The sequence below is a fragment of the Rattus norvegicus genome, chromosome 11 (assembly GCF_021556685.1).
Source record: "Rattus norvegicus strain SHRSP/BbbUtx chromosome 11, alternate assembly SHRSP_T2T, whole genome shotgun sequence".
Taxonomy (NCBI): domain Eukaryota; kingdom Metazoa; phylum Chordata; class Mammalia; order Rodentia; family Muridae; genus Rattus; species Rattus norvegicus.
In genome coordinates this window covers 92,411,149-92,431,582 of record NC_141544.1, presented here as the reverse complement: position 1 = coordinate 92,431,582, position 20,434 = coordinate 92,411,149, and the positions used below count along the sequence as shown (strand labels likewise).

Genomic DNA, 20,434 nt, shown 5'->3' with positions numbered 1-20,434 from the left:
GAAGGGATATGAGCAGGGAGGGAGAAGTGCCTCTGCTGCCACCTTCTGGTGCTCCTAGATGCTGCACTGGCTGTGGAGTCAGTCGGACCTGGTGGAGGGCTGGCTAGTGGGTGGAGTACAGGGGAGCTTCTGGTGGTGAAAGCTTCGGGAGAGCATTCTCTTCCCAGGGTGTGTTAGAGGGTTTTTTTTTTTTTGTTTTTGCTTTTGTTTTTTTTTTTTTGTTTTTATTTTGTTTTGTTTCTTTTTTCTTTCCTTTTCTTTCTTTTTAAAAGATTTATTTATTTCATGCATGTGGGTACACTGCACTGTCTTCAGACACACCAGAAGAGGGCATCGGATCCCATTACAGATGGTTGTGAGCCACCATTGTGGTTGCTGGGAATTGAGCTTGAAAGAATAAAAAATGTAGCTAAGAAGTCAGAAGTTTAAAAATGCTATCTCACCCCTAAGAAGCCCTAAATACCTCAAATTCCAGACCCTGCTCTCTACCTCTAAGTAAGTAAAAGGTCACATTTCCTGAGCCTGCTCTCCCAGGAACTAGATAAAAGGACTTAAGATAAGGTCCTTAGGGGGTTGGGGATTTAGCTCAGTGGTAGAGCGCTTGCCTAGGAAGCGCAAGGCCCTGGGTTCGGTCCCCAGCTCCGGGGGGGGGGGGGGGGGGGTAGGGACTTGTTCTTTAGGGGCTGGAGAGATGGCTCAGCGGTTAAGAGCACTGACTGCTCTTCCAGAGGTCCTGAGTTCAAATCCCAGTAATCACATGGTGGCTCACAACCATCTGTAATGAGATCTGATGCCCTCTTCTGGTGTGTCTGAAGAGAGCTACAGTGTACTTATATAATAAATAAATAAATTAAAAAAAAGATAAGGTCCTTAGATATGCGATTCCAGACCCAGTAAAGATAACAGAAAGCTTCTTCCATGAACTAGCTGACCATAAAGTTAGATTAAAATCTTAGAGAACAACCTTGAGAAGCAGGAAGCTTCTAGGAACTAGTGGACCATAAAGTTAAACAATCTTGAGAGTCAGGAAGCTTCTCCTTGTGATTTTCCAATGACACCATCCCTGCCCCCCTGGGTTGTGGTTTCTTCCTTTAAATACCCTTTCTCTCAGCCTCTCGGGGTCGAACTCCACTGCCCCTGCGTGGGATACGAGTCTCGACCCCAGTGCACTGGTTCCTATCGATAAACCTCATGTGATTACAGCAAGGACGGTCTTGTGTGAGTTCTTGGGGTGGGTCGCATCATCCCGAGACTTGAGTGAGGGTCTCCCCGCTCCGGGGGGTCTTTCAAGCTCAGGATCTCTGGAAGAGCAGTCAGTGTTGTTAACCACTGAGCCATCTCTCCAGCCCAGTGTTACAGCTTTTATGACAGATGCTCTGAGACGATTCTTACACACCTTTATCCCTTCTGGATAGGATCACATATATCCTATCCAATGGGTTGGAGTCTGACAGTAGGTGCTTCCTATGGGTTTGGTCTGAGATGTTAGGGCTGCCTCATCTTCATGTGGAGGGGCTTGCAGGCACTGCCCCTACATGACGACTGATGGTCAAAAGTGTGACTATGTGACAAGGGCCTAGTGCCAGGAGCAGGTAAAGCTCTCACTGTCCCTTCAGAGTCCCTGGGGCTTCAAGCCCTAGCTTGACCCTACAAGACTTCCTCTCACGGTCTACTGCCCCCAACTCCCCTTTTTCTTTTTATAAATGAGAGGTGTCTTCAGAATATTTGTCTCCTTGTTGGGAACGGTTTGATATTGAACCAAGACCTGATTGGTAGTGATCTTTGCAATGTTACACATCTGCTGCTTTAGAAACTGTATGAGGGGGGTTGGGGATTTAGCTCAGTGGTAGAGCGCTTGCCTAGGAAGCGCAAGGCCCTGGGTTCGGTCCCCAGCTCCGAAAAAAAGAACCAAGAAAAAAAAAAAAAGAAACTGTATGAGGCAAGGTGCCAAAAGAAACAAGGTTCCAATGGCTAGTATGGGGTTGTACTTGTGTCAACCTAATACAAGCTGAAGTTATCGCAGAGAAAGGAGACTCCCTTGAAGAAACACCTTCATGAGATCCAGCTGAAGGCATTTCTCAGTTAGCAACCAAGGGAGGAAGGCCCATTGTAGGTGGTGCTATCTCTGGTCTGGTAGTCTTGGGTTCTATAAGAAAGCAAGCAAACAAGACAGGAAGTAACATCCCTCCATGGCCTCTGCATCAGCTCCTGCTTCCTGACCTGCTTGAGTTCCAGTCATGACTTCCTTGGGTGATGAACAGCAATGTGGAAGTGTAAGCTGAATAAACCCTTTCCTCCCCAACTTGCTGCTTGATCATGATGTTTGTGCAAGAATAAAAACCTTGACTAAGACAGGGGCCAAGGAGGGGAAGAGTTCAAACCACCGAGGAGTTAGAGTACCAAGGGGTGGAGTGCTGGGAGCATAGTGCCTGGAGGTTCCCCTGGAGATCTTTGTACATCTTGTTCTACCAGCCTAGATTCATTGTCACAGAGGCAATGTTCCTCCCCTCAGCAAAATGCAAGTTCCTCCCTGTTCAGCAGTCAGTAAGTCCAGGGCTCTTTGGTTTGGGAGAACAACTCCTGCTAAGGAGGTTATCTGGTGTTGTAGAGACTCAAGGCTATCAGTAGTGGAAGCCATTGCCTGGTCAAGCTTGTCCTGGAAGTCACTGGCCAGATGCTATGTTTGGACAAGGGCTGCTCCAGTGGTTCCTGCTGCACCCAGTGAGACAGCAAGGCCTAATCCAATGAGCAGAGGGATGAAGATCTCTCTCTTCTTTTGCCTTCCTCCTATCTGCAAGTCGAGTTCTCTACATTTGTATAGATAAACCCGGTGAACAAGTATCATGGGGGTGCAGGAGCCTTGGGAAGGGGGTTAATACAGGCACCTGTAGTTCTTTGCACCAGAGGAGGGCAGGAGGGTGATAATGATGTCATGGTAAGACAGGATTTCGAGGAAGGTCCTACAAGGCAAAGGGGAGGAGGGGGGAGGTCAAAGAGCAGAATGCCCTGTGCTTTCCTCATGTGTAGGGGTCCATGGAGTTCATGAACGGAAATGTTAATGGGGACAGCTGCTAATAGTGGTTGGGAGAGAGAGGAGCACAGAAAAAGCATTGGGAGGAGTTGGGGTGGGTGGTTAAGGGAAGGAGGTCAGCTGGATATTGGGTGTACTGTAGCCAGGAGAGGGTAGCTCGGAGTTCCTTTCGAGACTGATTTTCCTGTTGAAGAATATTAGTGTGGGTAAAGTGATTTGGAGGTGGGAATAAGCTTGCAGGAGACCTGTAGGTATTTGGCATAGCCATTGGGGTAAAATTTGCCCATGACTCTGGTTTACCAACGTTCATCCCATGGATTGCTGATGAAAGCTGAAAATGAGTTTTAAGGTTGGCGAGCTTGGTACTGCCATGGCTGGTGTATTCTGTTCTGCAGCTCTAATATCTGCAACCCCCATGCGTGGAGACCTCCTGGAGACAGTCGCCAGTGTTTCAGAAAGGAAAGCAGAGGAAAGGACTGGGGATAGTGGAGATGGGAGTCTGGGTGTAGGAGGATCTCAATCCTGGTCTGACATCCTTCAAGTGGGCAGTCTTTTGTTCCCATGACTTTGTTGTGCCCATTGTAGGTTTCCCTCACGTAGAATCCAGAGTAGCATGGTGGGTGGGGTTTGTTTTTGCAAGGGAGTCACGAAAATTCCAAAGTTGTTGCATGGTATATGGTTGGGGTTAGGGGACTATGGAGTTTGGCAGGGTTTTGAAGGTGTTTTGCTTTTGTGGCTTGGGAATGGGGTGGAGGAAAGATATCTCTCTCCATTAGGGGAAGAGGGGTAGGGGGAGAGGCCAGGGGAAGCTCTGCCCTGTGTCGAGCGCCCAACGTCTCGCCAGTAAGAACAACGCGAGGCAACAGGATTCTTCTGCGAACAAGCCTTTACTGTACAGCCCTCTTGAACAGGGACCACGTGCGGCAAAGTCGCTCGCCTTATATACACAACAGTATGCTAATAATCTCTCAGGGATTGGTGGGGCACGGATCACCCCACTATCACCCCACTACTTGTCCTTCAGGGATTGGCGGAGAATGAATCACCTCACTAGCATGGTACCGCCCCTCATTAGCATATTAATGGCCAACTGACACCAGGTGCAAAAACCGCACATGTACAGTACCGTTGTTCACCACTGGAGGGCGCCCTACATCTCATTATTGTACGGCTGCCCTAGCAAGGGGACAAGCCTGCACATGCGCAGTAAGTTGTTGACATTCAGACGAGGCTGGATGTCGGCGCCATCTTTGTTTCGCCACGCCGCTCCCTACATCTCCCCCTTTTTTGTTTAATAAAATGACTGGTGTAGATCTGGGTGTCACGTCAATCTTGTCATTGCTCCTGTCTTAGGTCATTCCTGACGATGACTCAGCCTTACCCGTTGCTGGGTTACCCTATCGCCACCGGGCCCCATGTCTTGGGTTGGTCCGAGCTCGAGGAAAGTTGCCCGTCCCTGGATACAATGACTCCACATGACTGTGACAAAAATGATCTAGGGCGAACTCTTGATCTTTCAAAGAGGACATCCTTATGTTGGGAGAAGCACCCTTTCTAATGGTGGTCATAGCCTGGTAAACAACCACTTTGTGTCTGGCATGTTCTCTTTTTAAATGGCCAATAAGCCAGAGACATACTCCGCATCCCAGGGGGACAATAGCTCCCCGGGACAAACATGCCCGCCCACTCCTTGAAAAGGGAGAAAGCATTGGTAATCCATGAGGTCAAATCTTCAACTGTGATGGGGTCCAACCTAGTGCTGTTGAGGACAGCAATCTGCATCAGCAATTGTCTTGATAGTTGCTCTGCTTTCATGGGCCAGTTTCCTTTCAGGTAATTCGAGATTTCTTTGCTCTGTTGAGAATGCTGAGAAAAGTTAGCTCGCAAAGGAATAATGCATAAACTCTAAAGGAGGAATTGTAGGACAACTGCATCATATGACACAGTGCTTCAATTTGTTTTTGAACTAAATCTATCCTTTGATTAGCTAATAGAAAGCCAGATGCCAAATGGGTATTAACTTCTTCTTGCATCTCTAGCACCACTGCAGTTCTTGGTTTTTTTTTTTTCTTTCCTTTTTTTCAGAGCTGGGGACCGAACCCAGGGCCTTGCGCTTGCTAGGCAAGCGCTCTACCACTGAGCTAAATCCCCAACCCCAACCACTGCAGTTCTTTCTACAATCTGATTGACAGTCTCAGCCATCTGTATTTGATTGGTCATAGCGATTGCAGCTGTGGTAGCTGCGGCAGCAGACAGTACAATGGCTGAAATTATGACTGCCGTAATTCCAAAATCTCTTTTGGCTCTCAGCAAATTAAGAATAGGAAGGGGCTGGGGATTTAGCTCAGTGGTAGAGCGCTTACCTAGGAAGCGCAAGGCCCTGGGTTTGGTCCCCAGCTCCGAAAAAAAGAACCAAAAAAGAAAAAAAAGAACCAAAAAAAAAAAAAAGAATAGGAAAGCTATCTGGGTTTGCCTCCATTGGGATTGGCACAAAGGAGGAAATCTTTTTTTTTTTTTTTTTTTTTTTTTTGGTTATTTTTTTTTTCGGAGCTGGGGACCGAACCCAGGGCCTTGCGCTTCCTAGGTAAGCGCTCTACCACTGAGCTAAATCCCCAGCCCCCAAAGGAGGAAATCTTAACCGTCACTGCGGTGTCATTAGTGCCATCCCAGCATTCAGCTAAATAGCAGACTACATCAGAGCTATTACAATTTAAAACACCATTGCTGACATTAGTGCTTATCAGAAAGAAAAAAGGTGATCTAACACATACTGAAGTACTAGTGGCAGTATTATTTGCCAAGAGGTTATTATATTGAATATTGGTCAAACTGGTATCATTTTTTCTGGTAGCTGAAACATTATACAGCATGAAGTTCTCACCCATCAACCTAGCAAAGGGGGTCAGGGATGTATATGCCCCTTGCTCATTGGACAGCACCCACTGAAACCAAGGCCAGAGATTATGCTTGCCAGTCTTATTCTCAAAACAGTAGAATTGCTATGGACTGGCATGGGTACTGGCCAGGATCTGGCAATAGCCCACAGGGTGAGCGAATTAACCTGTATTACCATTCCCAGTAGTAATAGTAGGGTTCGTAGTCTCATCTTCAGGAAGAGCAGAAGGCAATTTTCGAGTCAAACACTCAGGTACCCAAATTGGATTTTCTTGATTCTGCGGAAAAACACAAACAGCTCCCTTAGATCTCGAAATCACGGGATCTGGGCCACGCCATTTATCAGTTAAGACATCCTTCCACTTTACTTCTGCATCAGTTATAGGTGTAGTAGCAGCACGGCAATCCGCAGCAGAGCGGCCATGCGCATCCAAAATTAAGAAATTTAGAGTAAAAAGAGCTAAAGAAAGTTGTTCTTTTGGTGTTCGGCTGCTGGCAATTCCCTCTTTTTGTTTTTGTATAAGCTCTTTTAAGGTCCGATGTACCCTTTCCACAATCCCTATGGCAATCCTGTAGTATGTTTGACCTGCATTGTCTGGCAAAATGCCTGAAAGGACTTTGCAGTGTAGGCAGGCCCGTTGTCTGTCTTGAGACTATCAGGCTTTCCCCAGGCTGCCTACACCTCTAAGCAATGGCTAATGGCATTACGAGCTTTTTCACCGGTCATCAGAGTAGCATGTATAATACCGGAACAGGTGTCAACAGAAACATGAGCATATTTTAAATTTTCAAATTGAGATATGTGTGTGACATCCATCTGCCAAAGTTTTAGTGGGATCAGACCACGAAGGTTAATCCCCACATGAGGAGGGTGGTGAAACTGAACACAATTCTGGCAACTTAACACCACATCACGAGCTACAGCTCTAGAGATTTTAAATTTTTGTTGAAGAGTAAAGGCAGGAACATGAAACTTTTGATGAAATTCTCTAGCGAGATCAACCAAAGCAGCATGAAAAATAAACTCTCTACGAGTACTAGCATCCACCAGGGCATTATTACTGGTCATGGGACCAGGCAAATTAGTATGGGCTTGAATATGTATGAAAAATTTATTTTTTCTGGCCCAAATCAAATTTTGTAATTCTAAAAGAATTTGACATATGGTACTAGTCGACCAAATTGGTCCTGCAATTTCAAGTGAGCGCACAGCATTAACTACGTAAGCAGAGTCAGAAATTAAATTAAAAGAATCATGAAATCTTTTGAAAACTTCCAATACAATTTTAGATTCTGTAATTTGGGGGGTGCCTGGACTACATTGAATTAATACTGGTTCTTGAGAATCAACCATATAGGCACCTACACCGGTTTTGGAGCCATCTGTATAAATATCTAACGCCCCAGACAAAGGCTCTGAGGCAGTGATCTTAGGAAAGACCACTGGATGTTCAGTAAAAAATTGTAGCAATGGATCCTTAGAATAATGATTGTCAAACTCTCCATCAAAACTACAGTGTAATATGGTCCAGTCATCTATCAAGGCACACAATGTTTCCATCTGAGCAGTTGAATATGGTATAATAATTTTCTTGGCTAAAATACCAAAATGCTGAATGCAAGATTTAACGCCTAACACAGCAAGCTGTGCAACGGCAGAAGGATAATATTCAAGGGTCTTATTTGGAGAAGTATGGGGATAAATCCAAAGAAGCGGACCTTGTTGCCATAGCACTCCTGTAGGCTGACGAAAGGTTCTCAGTATACACAGAAGCAGATCTTCCTTTTCCTTGTACCTTCTAAGCATTGCCTTTTCTAATCTTTCTTCTACTTTCCTCAAGGATAATCGTGCTTCCTTGGTTAAAACATGGGGTGAAGTAAGCTGAGAATCCCCTTTCAGGATCTCATAAAGTGGTTGTAAATCTACATTGGGCATTTTAATATAGGGTCGTATCCAATTTATGCTTCCTAGTAATTTTTGAAAGTCATTTAATGTTTTTTAAATTATTTATTTATTTATTTATTTATTTATTTATTTATTTATTTATTTATTATGTATACATCATACAGCTTTCTGCCTGCATGTATGCCTGCAGGCCAGAAGATGACACCAGATCCCATCACAGATGGTTGTGAGCCACCATGTGGTTGCTGGGATTTTTTGAACTCAGGACCTCTGGAAGAGCAGTCGGTGCTCTTAACCGCTGAGCCATCTCTCCAGCCCCATTTAATGTTTTTAAATGATCTATTCATAATTCAATTTTCTGAGGGGAAATACTATGAGGAGTGATTTTAGTTCCTAGATATTCCCCCATTTGGCCCATTTGAACCTTTTCAGGTGCTATGAACAATTGATTGTTAAGCACCTTAACCACCTTCGCATAAGCCGCTTCTAGGGTGCCACAATCTTCATATCTCTCCCTCTCACACTGAGCAGCCTCTTCCTTGAGATCAGCCTCATCATCCCAAAATCCAGTTTCCAAAACACTGAGTCTATCCTTCATGCTACAAGGTTTGACTGCCAATTCCTACATATGAACACATGATGGTGCAGTCTCCAATACTTAAATAAAGAGACATTGTCTTAAAATCTTTTAGAAGCCTGGTTTCTAGGATAAGATTTCCATAAAAATATCATCCCAATTTAGACCTGTTTCCCTAGATTGGCTCATGCCACATGTTGTCTAGAATGACTCCATCTAAATTTTCCAGTTTTATGTCAACTTTCTGTTACCAATGTTACATTATTTTAACCATATCCAATAACTTAAAAGCCAATAGTCCATAACCAAGGCATGTAGAGAATATTTATACATTTAAAACCAATCAGAAACAAAAATGAAGTGGCTACACATACCTTTAATATTTAAACCAATCACCATTTTTACTTTTTCTAGCTGTAGTTTTAAGAGAAACACCTTGTCACCTGTTGAGTCCAATAATCACAGTCAAAGATTTTTCTAAGAGAGACAGCCATCAGTCCCATTACCTTAGAAGCTGTGAAGCTCCTGGTGTCTTTAGGATTGGCTAGTATAAACATTTAGCCAGCCTCCTGGGGAGCTTGCCCAGCTGACTTAGGCTTCTAGCTACAGATGCAGGCTCCAAAAGCCAATTGAAACTTTTTATTTATTTGTTCCTTTCTTGAAAGGAGTTAAAGCTACATCAATGGGTGAATCAACCAGCATTTAAACTTTTAACCTTTTCTTTTAAACATGAAACACAAAACATTCAAGCAACGAGAAGCAAAACCCAGACATAAATTGACATACATGGACAGCTTGGTGCACCAAGGACAGACAATAGACACAGAGGAAAAGAACTAGATGGTGTTCCACCAAAGGGACCCAGACATCCTACCTAAAGAACCCAGAACCAGAAATAAGCACTTCTCCAATAGGAGCCAGCAAGGAGACAAGATGTCTCCCACCTCTTTCTGTTCCCAGGAGAGCTCCAAAAAGTTTAAGTTCATTTCCTTCTTTTGCCAAAGCATCTGTGGAGAGTTCGGGAGGACTGTTTTTCTCAACCCCATTCTCTCTCTTGTCTAGAGTGTAAACTGTCTCTAGTCAGGGTCCAAAGACTAGAAGCATCTATGAGAATCGACTTTACTTCTCTAGATTTTAACATAACTCTAAAAGAACACATACACAAAAACATTTTACCATTATTACCTTGTCCCCTTTTGACCACTACCACTACCCCAAATCTTTATCTTTGCACATGCTTTCAATTTCTGAGATCCTTCTGAATTCTGCTTACTGGGGCCTTTAAAATCTGTATCCACCACCTGAGTTCCCATTCGAGGGGTCAATACGAGTCTGGTGGTGGAACTGAGGTCAAGTCCTGCGCTTCCTTTTGTTGCTCTGCGGGAGGCCCGGGACCCGATGGTTCTACCTTTAGTTTCACTTTCTCTAAGAGGTCGGTGATGCTTTCTAGATTGTCTGACATTTCTAAGGTCAAGGCTTTTAAAGAAGAATATATCTTATTTGTTTCCTGGTCCTGATTATCCTCTTTTTTTTTTTTTTAATCTCTGCCTTCTCTCTGTTCCTTTTATCTCCTTTTCTTTTCTTTTTTTCTTTCGAGACCTTTTCTCCCTCAGACATACTTTCTTGTTGCTCTGCAAGGACCCTCTGACCTGTCCTAACGGCTCTAAAGGCTTCCTCACATCGTTTATCCTCTAAGCAGGCAGGGACCATTCGCCAAAGAGGTTTTGGTCCGGGCTTAAGCTTGCTGTCTGTGGCTTCTCTATCCCACACAAAGAAAAAAAGAAACAAAATTACCAGCCTTGCCCACAAAAGATCCATAACTTTCGGTTTCTTCACAGTGACTCTCCACCTAGGCCCATATCTTTCTTCCTCATATCTGGCTGCCTCTTCCTCTAATTCCTCCTCCTCCGACTCTGACAACTCTTGCTCAGAGTCACTGCCAGCCAGTTCTAAGGCTTCTAATTCTTTTTTTTTTTTGTTTCTTTTTTTTTTTCGGAGCTGGGGACCGAACCCAGGGCCTTGTGCTTCCTAGGTAAGCGCTCTACCACTGAGCTAAATCCCCAGCCCAAAATGTGTAGCCCAGGCTGGCCTCGAACTCGTGATCCTCCTGCCTCTGCCTCCTTCAGCAAATCCTACCGGCGTGCGCCACCACAACCGGCTCTAATTCTTTTAATGGATACAAAGTATCCTCTCCGGATGACTTGTACTTCGTCCTCCAGGGCATACCTATTTTTTCCTCCTGCGGCATTTCTTCTGCCTTTTGTATCTCTTTCACTTTTGTTTTAGTAACCTTTTTCTTTTTGCCCGCTCCTAATTTCTCACTCCACTCGTTTCTGACATGTTCTCTTCCAAAAAGGCGCATGCCTCTCGAAGCTTACCTTTTAATTTACCTTCTTGCAGTTCTGAATCCTCTTCAGCACACTGAAGGGTCCCCTCGGCACCGGCGATGTTGGTTTCCGGGTTTCGGCACCACTTGTCGATAGCCCAATGTCTCGCCAGTAAGAATGACGCGAGGCAACAGGATTCTTCTGCGAACAAGCCTTTACTGTACAGCTCTCTTGAACAGGGACCACGTGCGGCAAAGTCGCTCGCCTTATATACACAACAGTATGCTAATAATCTCTCAGGGATTGGTGGGGCACGGATCACCCCACTATCACCCCACTACTTGTCCTCCAGGGATTGGTGGAGAATGAATCACCTCACTAGCATGGTACCGCCCCTCATTAGCATATTAACGGTCAACTGACACCAGGTGCAAAAACCGCACATGTACAGTACCGTTGTTCACCACTGGAGGGCGCCCTACATCTCATTATTGTACGGCTGCCCTAGCAAGGGGACAAGTCTGCACATGGGCAGTAAGTTGTTGACATCCAGACGAGGCTGGATGTTGGCGCCATCTTTGTTTCGCCGCGCAGCTCCCTACAGCCCTGCCCTTGGATGAGGGAGGGAGCAGGAGGAGCAGATGGCTTGGTTAGTGTTTCCTCTGAGGGATAAGGGGGCAGGGGTGGGTAGATGGGTTTTATTTCCTTTACTAGTTGGGTAAGGGATGTGATTTATCCTGGGCTCCCCTGACTGAGGGGCGCAGGGGCTGTGTTGCTCTCAGCCTATTTTAGACAGCCCTATGCATTGCTGAATTGCAGGTAAGATTGGCAAAAAATCATGGGAGGGTTTTTTTTTTTCCTTCTTGAGTATCTCTATTTTTTTTTTTTTTTTTTGGTCAGTAGGAGCAATAGGATTTTAATAAACAGAACCCATCCCAAAGCCATGACTACAACAGTTGAACTTGCACCAAAACAGCATAGAAAACCCGGGTGTAGTGGGAGGGCTCAAAGCAGGTTTGGGGAGGACAAGCATGGGAGCCTGGAGGTTGTGGGGTACATCAGTCTTCAGGGATAGCATTGTGCTTTAGCCCAGGTTGGGGGAGCAGGGCAAATGCACCAAGGTCCCCATTTTTTTCTGCTGCCCTCAGCACCCTGGAGATGCAGGTATCTGGGCCTATTGCTGCCCACCAGCATTAAACACCCCTGACCCCAACACTAGCACCACAGGGGGACCCAGGATAGGGAGAAGGGCAGGAGTGTCTCTATTTTTGATGAGAGAAACTACTTAGATTCGTAAGTCAGGGCTGTAAGTACTGCCATGGGGGTATCTGAAGGACTTCTTCGCAGAACAAGGAGGCCTGTTTTTTGGCTATTTTTATTCCGTGGGATTTTAGTAGGGCACTTATCTCCCTGACCTGGGGGGATTTTTTTTATGCGACGATGAGCTGCTCATGACAGAAAAGAGGAGAAACATTTGTCTAATGGGAACGTTCCCTTGGCCTATCGGCTTTGGGGGATTCCACAGAGGTCCAAAAAAAAAAAAAAAAAAAAAAAAGGCTAAGCCTTCCCACAGATTTAAGAACCGGCAGCTACCCTGTGGCTTTTACGTGGCTGCTGCATTACCAGGTTGTTTTGGTTTCTTTTTTTTTTTTTTTTTTTTTTGGTTCTTTTTTTCGGAGCTGGGGACCGAACCCAGGGCCTTGCGCTTCCTAGGTAAGCGCTCTACCACTGAGCTAAATCCCCAGCCCCTTGGTTTCGTTTTAAGGAGAAGTTAGAGAGTCTTTGACAATACCGTTGCAGGCTGCCCGGTTTTAGACAAGGGTAGAGGGACCCTCAGCCAGCACCAGAGAGTAGCTCTGGCCAGGAGGCTTCAGTTGCCCCTTCAACTTGTCCAAATCCACGTGATGGCGATGGCGTGATGGCGCTGACTGAAAGCACAGCAGGAAAGGACAGGTTGCTTGTCTCCAGAGTTGGGGTAAGGGGCTTACCTTCCCGCAGTATCTGATCCTGCAGTTGAGGTGCCGTTAGTGCCCTTTGTTGGGGGCCAGTTGCTGATCTGTGTACCGAGGCTATCTGGGAGGCTGTCTGAGGAGATCTCTGGCTCTGCCGGGTAGGAGGATTCAATCGAAGGGGAAAGAGCATGAGCAGGGAGCGGGAAGTGGAGGCACCATCTCCATTGCTGCTCCCACCACTGCCACTGCTGCTGCAACTATTCTGGTGCTCCTCCCCGCTCCCCCACTCCACCTGCCCGGCAGCTGCTGTTGCTCTGGGACACTGCACTGGCTGCACTGAGCTTAGCGGAGCTGAGTCTGTGGAGGGCTGGCTAACCGGGAGAATCTAGGTGAGCTTCTGGTGGCGAAATAGCTCTTGTGACAGATGCTCTCAGATGAAGGAGTAATTCTCACACACACCTTTACTCCTTTTAGATAGGATCTTTTTTTCCCCTTCTTTTTTCTTCTCTCTCTCTCTCTCTTTTTTTTTTTTTCCGGAGCTGGGGACCGAACCCAGGGCCTTGCGCTTGCTAGGCATGCACTCTACCACTGAGCTAAATCCCCAACCCCGGATAGGATCTTATATACGGTTTTTGGGGTGGGTCGGGGTCCGACAGCAGGTGCTTCCTATTTTCTCGGCCTGAGATGTTAGGGATGCCTCATCTCCATGAGAAGGTGCTTGGGGGTGCTGCCCCTAAGTGACTAATGGCTACAATTCCCTCTATGAGGGGCTTAGGCTATGCGATCCTTCTTTCTGACCTTGTGTTTCTTCTTCTCCTGATCTCCCAAGGCTCAGGGTGGCTCTGTGGACAGGTCCATTCTGGAGAACAAACATTTTTGCATTGATAGTACTGACCAGGGTTGTGACTCAGTGGAGGGCCTGAGTATTTTGGGACCTTGGTGCTGAGGTGGTCAGATGGATGACTCTGCACCTGGGGAAGAGGCCTCAAAAGGAATCCATGGAGCTTTTGTGGTGACCAACTTCTGGGCCCACCTAAGCAAAGGGTGTCATCAGGTGGGAGACAGAACATTCTTTCTTCCTTCATTAAGTCCCTTTCCCTTCTCCAGATCTACTTCTATCCATGTTTGTCCCCAAAGTAAGCCTCACCCCACAACATCCACCCTGGGACTTAGCAGACCTATGTACATTAGGTACTTGCTGAGGCTGTGTTGGTAAAACTAAGATTATATGGCATCTGTTTAAAGCTGAAGAACTTGACTATTTGAGGAGAGCTGCCTAATAGATCCAGCCATTAGATTCTCCACTTAGTACTGCTTGTGGGCGGAGGGCAGCGATACTCTGCATACACTGAGGTTACTTGTATAGCAAGCGGGAAGATAAAATAGGAGCAATGGGGCTGGAGAGATGGCTCAATGGCTAAGAGCACTGACTGTTCTTCCAGGGGTCCTGAGTTCAATTCTCAGCAGCTACCTGGTGGCTCACAACCATCTGTAATGGGATCTGATGCCCTCTTCTGGTGTGTCTGAAGGACAGCTACAGTCTGAAGATAAGCGACAGTGTACTTATATACATAAAACAAACAAATCTTTAAAAAACATGAGCAGTATATTTATACTTCAAGCAGAGAATATGGGATGAGTTAGTAAAGGGTACAAGGAAAAAGAGAGCAAGCAGGTAACAGTTGCAGGGGGAGAGGAGCTTGTGGGGAAGTATGGACACCTGTATAAGTGAGCTATGACTCACAGAGCTCTGCAGAGGCCACACCTCAACCATAGCAGTGGGGTGGGGAGGAAGGGGAGTGTGCCTTGGCACGTTAGTAGAAGAGAGCTTTATGTGCAAGTTTGTGTGTATGGAAGAGGGAGGCAGGAGAGGCTGAGTAAAGAAACTGAGGCATGCAGTGACAATGTGTTTCCCCAGAATTCGGGAGCTGAAGAGACATGGCGGCTTCCTCTGCAGAGCATTACTCAGCATGTAGCGGCAGGGAACTGGTTTGGTTTTGGTTTTGGTTTTGTGGAGTCTGGCTTTGTACTCATGGTAGCCCAGGCTGGTTTCCAACTTACAGCAATCCCCCTGTCTCAGCCTTCCAAATGCTCCAGTTATAGGTGTGAGCCACTATGGCCAGCCAAGGACCGTTCTTTCAAATTATAGGATCGAGGGGGCTGGGGATTTAGCTCAGTGGTAGAGCGCTTACCTAGGAAGCACAAGGCCCTGGGTTCGGTCCCCAGCTCCGAAAAAAAAAAAAAAAAAAAAAAAAAGAACCAAATTATAGGATCGATTTATCCTCCTGTGAAAATTCCCTCTTCCTGCTCTCCTATCCCGTGTGTGTGTGTGTGTGTGTGTGTGTGTGTGTGTGTGTGTGTGTGTGTGTGTGTGTGTAAATCTGCAAAACATACTAAGCTTGTAAAAAGTTACGGACGGCATCAGCTATTTGCAGAAATGACACAGTTCAGAAAAGTAAATATAGGTCAGACCTGTCTTGGGAATGTTTGCTGGATTGGGATGCTTCTTACTGTTCTCTGAGTTAGTTTGGGGGTGTCCTATCTGGGAGGGGTGATTAGAATCCTGCTGCTTTTTGTAGTAAGGATAAATCCAGGTGTCACAGGTTTCCTGTCACTTGACTACTTGACTCTGTCCTCTGGCTTTTTCTTTCTTTCTTTTTAACTTTTTTTTTTTTTTTTTTTTTTTGAGACAAGGTCTTAGCACGCTACCCAAGCTAGCATGGACCCAGTATGCAGCCCAGGAAGACTGAATTTGTGATCCTCCCTGCCAAGGCTCCCAAGAAGTTGAGATTTCAGGTCTTTGCCCCTGGGCCCAGTTTCCCAACCCTGCCTCCACCCCCGTTAAAAGTATTTCTTGAAGTTCAATTCTATTTTTTTTCTTTTCTTTTTTTTCAGAGCTGGGGACCGAACCCAGGGCCTTGCGCTTGCTAGGCAAGCGCTCTACCACTGAGCTAAATCCCCAACCCCTTGAAGTTCATTCTGACATTCACCCATCCAGATAAAACCTGAACCCCAGGTTATCTGTCATCTCCTAGCCTCACCTCTCATGACTGTGGCTACTCTATCATCCAGACTACTACGCTGTAGGTGCCAAAAGGAGGCTTCATGCAAGAAATGGGTTTTGGGGTGGAGGGTTGACTCAATGGTTAAGAGGTTAAGAGTTTCTTTCAGAGAGCTGGAGTGCAGTTGCCCACACCGACCCTGGGGGCTCACAATCACCTGTAACTCAAGCTGCAGGGGACCTGACACTGTCCTTGGGCACTCTCTAATGCGTGCACAAACACATACATACATGTCAATAATAAGTCTTTTAAAAGAAGAATGGATTTGTAGATACTCCTGAGGGCATTGGTGACCATCAATAACCAACAGTGCCCAGAGTCTCGTAGGAGGCATCCGGTTCAAAGTGAGGACAGGACAGCTCATTACCGGAAGTAGAAAGGACTGGTGCCATTTTCCTCCGCACAGGTGCTGATGGGGGATGGGACAGAAAAAGCTGTTCCAATCGTATTACTGAGTTGAATAGAAACCTTATGGCCCACAAAAGTCTCAAGTGGTTATGTGTCCTCGAGGAGACAGTTGGTCTATGCTGGGTGTCTTAGTTTTGTTTCATGCTGCTGTGATAAAAATGCCCTAACAGGGCTGGAGAGATGGCTCAGCGGTTAAGAGCACTGACTGCTCTACCAGAGGTCCTGAGTTCAAATCCCAGCAACCACATGGTGGCTCACAACCATCTGTAATGGGATCTGGTGCCCTCTTCTGGTGCATCTCAAAACAGCTACACTGTACTCATATAAATAAAAATTAATAAAAAAAAATGCCCTAACAAAAGCCACTTAAGGGGAAAGGGGCTCATTTGGCTCACAGCTCCAGGATATAGTCCAACATTGCTGGGAAGTCATTCCATCCACAGGAGAAGAGAACAACAAATTAATTCATGCCTGTGAGAGCCCAGATACCTTTTTCCTTATCATTCAGTCCAGCACCCAGCCCAGAAAATGGCTGCTTATCTTCATTCAGGGTGAGCCCTCTACTTCAGTTGATCCAATCAAGATAATGCCTCACAGGCATGCCTGCAGGCCAAGCTGCTTTAGACAATCCATTATCAAGATGGGTGATTCTAGACTGTGTCAAATTGACAATTACCATACCAGCACGTGGCTTACACACCTGTAATTCCAGCACACAGGATGTGGGGACAGGGAGGTTTTTTGGTGAGTTGCAACCTGAGTAGAGTGAGATTGCGTCCCGACATTCCACCCCAAAATAAATCTTATTGACTCCCGTTCTTGAATATCCCCCCATTCCCCTCAGAAATGGAAGGTAGAGTCTTGTTTGCATCAGCAGCTCTTGGTGTAGTTGTTGGATGCGGGAGTAGGATAGGGAGGGGGCTTTAAGAAAACATAGGAGTCTCCCTAGCTAGCCAGTCTCCACAGGGAGGGGGGCAGTGATGGTGATGGTGGTGGTGGTGGTGATCGTTCAGACTTCAATTCACCCTTCAGTGGTAGCATCGTGAGAGCATTACTAGATCTTTTATTCTGAAAAAAAACATGACCTGTATCAATCAAGGCATAAAACAACAGTAATCACACAACATTTCATAGAGGAAGTTAAGTTCTTCCAAGCCTAAGAAGACAAGCTCTCGCTCAAAGATGGGCTCAGGAGAGGCCTGTGTATAAATTTCCCAAATGGCCCTTGCCCTAGGGCATTCATATTGGGTCTTTTGTTTGTTTGTTTGTCCTCTGTTTGGAAGAGGGAGGCACATAGGAAATGGGATGCATAGTGCATTCATTCTCAGAGGACTGGGTAAACAGTTTTAGATGACTCGGGAACGTCCTAGCATTTTAGACAGATACCCGGTCCCTGCCTGTTCTTGGAACATTGATTTACTCCCTAATGCAGTTAAGGCTTTTCCAGCACCTAAAGTTCCAGGTCATTAGGGGCCAGAAATTCTGTCTGTCTGGAAGGAAGACAAGCCCGTATTTGCACTCAGGTAGCAAAATGCTTAGGGACTAGGTTGATTTTGGCCACAAGGTGGTGCTCTAGCCCTCACAGTTTGGTACCCTCTGGTCTCCAACCTGCCCGACCTCTCGCTGCTCGGAGGGAGTCCGTGGGACAGACTGGTTCAGGCTAGGCAAAGTCCGCCAAACCCTCATTAGTTGTTCAGGGCTGGCAGAACTGTCTAACCATGGAGGAAGCGTGGCTCTTTCAAAAAGTGAGTTCGAGCGAACAGTTTTCAAAAATCTTTAAAAAGCTTCAGTAATAGAACCCCATTTATGAGATTTGCTAGTTGTCATAGTTACAAGATGACGGTGTGGCTTAGAGACAGCTTTGCAGTCACCCCCTATGCTTCCTACATAAATTATTCTGTTTCCAAACTCAAAGTTTTAAATATTTTTTTCTAATTTAAAATACATTTTTTTGTTTTATTTGTGTGTCTCTGTGTGGCATGTGTCTGTATGTGCACATACATTAGGGACTCCGGGAAGCCAGAAAACTAAACTTGGGTTTTCTGCAAAAGCAGCATACTCTTTCAATCTCCAGCCCTTATTTTTTCAAATACTTATAATACTTATAAATATATTATTTATATATATTTATATATAATATTTATATATTAAAGCAACATTCAATGGGTCATTTCATTCAATGTTACCAACACTCCTATTTTGCTAAAGTTCTTCAAATATATTTATAATATTTTATTACTCTGTTGATGGGCATGTATGTTGCTCTTGAATTTTCTTTTCTTTCTCCCCTTTTTGTTTTACCTTTGAGACAAGCTGGCCTAGAACTTTTTATGTTACACAGACCAGCCTCATAGAGATTCTTCAACAGCCGGAATGGAGTTTTTATTATTAAGAATGGCTTGTGGTGGCCTGGGGGTGGTGGCACATTTCTTTAATCCCAGCAGAGGCAGGCAGGTCTCTGAGATTGAGGCCAGCCTGACCTACAGAGTGAGTTAAGGGACAGCCAGAGCTTTGCAGAGAGAGCCTGTGTTGGGGGCGGGGAGGCATATGACAATCATGGGTTTGTTGATCTGTTTTGAATTGGGAGGAAATTTATAGTCAGGTACATTTAAGGGACAAGTTAGGCTTCTCGAACCACTCAGTCCTGGTCTCCAGGCGCGGTTATATCTCACACATTTTTCTAAGAACAAGTGGAGGCCCAGTGAGGTGGCTTTGCAGGGAGACAATTGATGCCAGCCCTGATGACTGGAGCTTGATTCCCAGTACTCATGGGACTCACGGGGTGGCAGGAGAGAGTTGACTCCTGCAGGTTCTTCTCTGACCCCACACTGGTGGGGTGTGTGTGTGTGTGTGTGTGTGTGTGTGTGTGTGTGTGTTGTGTGTGTGTGTACAGACATACAAATACATGTAATTTTTTTTAGATTTACTTTATTTTTTATATAAATGAGTACACTGTCGCTGTCTTCAGACACACCAGAAGAGGGCATCGGACCCCATTATACATGGTGTGAGCCACCACGTGGTCGCTGGAAATTGAACTCAGGACCTCGAGACGCACAGTCAGTGCCTCAGCCATCTCTCCAGCCCCATGAATATTTTTTAATGGAAAAAAAAAAAAAAGCAAGTGAAACTGTAAGGTCATAGTTTACTTCTGCAGCGAGGGCGGATTATATCGAGGCAGATACTAGAGAGGATCTAGGCATCTAGTTAGTGTTGGCAGGAGTCAAAGACAGATGTGCTAGTAAGCATGGGATGTGCATACATGTGCTTGTTAGGTCCTGCCTGGTCCCCACAGAGGCTAGAAGTATAGAAGGGGGGAATAAAGCAAACCATAACTCTAACCACGACGGGGAGTGAATGGGTGGGATTTCCCCTGAGTAGAGAGCCATCATGATGGAGACCAACACCTGTGCGAAGCCAGCTATATAGAGCTAGGAAGGTAGAGTATCCCAGAGGCCTGCCAGGGGATCTCAGGGGAAAGGGAGAGGAAGCCCTCTGAAGGTGCTCAGCTCTATCTTATCCAGATGCCTGGACCTCAGACGGTGGAGCCTTGAGCATCTGTTAGCTAGCACATGGGTGTAGCATCACCAACGAGGGCTGTGCTGGAACCTGTGACCACATCTACATCTCTGCAAAGAGGACTCGCCTCTTTCCGTGGGATGCCACACTTGAAGACCATACGTATATGGTTTTACACAGCTCAGATCAGCGTTCATCACCCAATTAGTTCACCAGATTCCCGACAAACTGTGTGATAGTTACTGGGAAAATTTTCTTGGATTTTGGAGTTAAAGTATATGGATCTGCATCATTAAAATGAATATTTAAAACTATTTTAAGTGTTAACAATAACACTTACTGCTTTCTTCCTTATTCTTAAAAGATCACACCTGGGGCTGGAGAGATGGCTCAGCGGTTAAGAGTGGTTAAAAGCACCTGAGTGCTCTTCCAGAGGTCATGAGTTCAATTCCCAGGAACCACATGGTGGCTCACAACCATCTGTAAAGAGATCTGATGCCCTCTTCTGGTGTATCTAAAGACAGCTACAGTGTACTTATATATAATAAATGAATAAATCTTAAAAAAAAAAATCACACCCCAGACGTGAGAAACTGAGATTCTCTGGAGTAGAGGATTGGTCAATATGCTTCTTTTCTTTTTTAAGATTTATTTATTTACTTATTCATTTATTATACATAAGTACACTGTCGCTGTCTTCAAACACACCAGAAGAGGGCATCGGATCCCATTACAGATGGTTGTGAGCCACCATGTG

At 45.6% G+C, this 20,434-nt stretch overlaps 1 protein-coding gene across 1 annotated transcript; it reads right to left on the bottom strand.

Annotated features, from left to right (window-relative positions):
* Nucleotides 1–3,910: 3,910 nt before the first annotated feature.
* LOC148002685 (uncharacterized) lies at nt 3,911–19,837 on the bottom strand. Its single transcript, XM_087577261.1, has 4 exons — nt 19,747–19,837; nt 12,725–13,045; nt 10,788–10,937; nt 3,911–6,204 (listed from the first exon to the last, which is right to left on the bottom strand). The coding sequence occupies exons 1-4, from the start codon at nt 19,835–19,837 to the stop codon at nt 6,176–6,178; spliced, it is 591 nt and encodes a 196-aa protein (XP_087433387.1). The 3' UTR covers nt 3,911–6,175.
* Between the last annotated feature and the right edge of the window lie 597 nt (nt 19,838–20,434).

Coding starts and splice junctions, on each gene's coding strand:
- LOC148002685 (XM_087577261.1), bottom strand. CDS start 19,837: ATGGTCTTCAAGTGTGGCATCCCACGGAAAGAGGCGAGTCCTCTTTGC. Junction 10,938..12,724: donor GGATCAGATACTGCGGGAAG/GTAAGCCCCTTA, acceptor GCTTGTTCGCAG/AAGAATCCTGTTGCCTCGCG. Junction 6,205..10,787: donor GCAAGAAGGTAAATTAAAAG/GTAAGCTTCGAG, acceptor GTTTTTCCGCAG/AATCAAGAAAATCCAATTTG.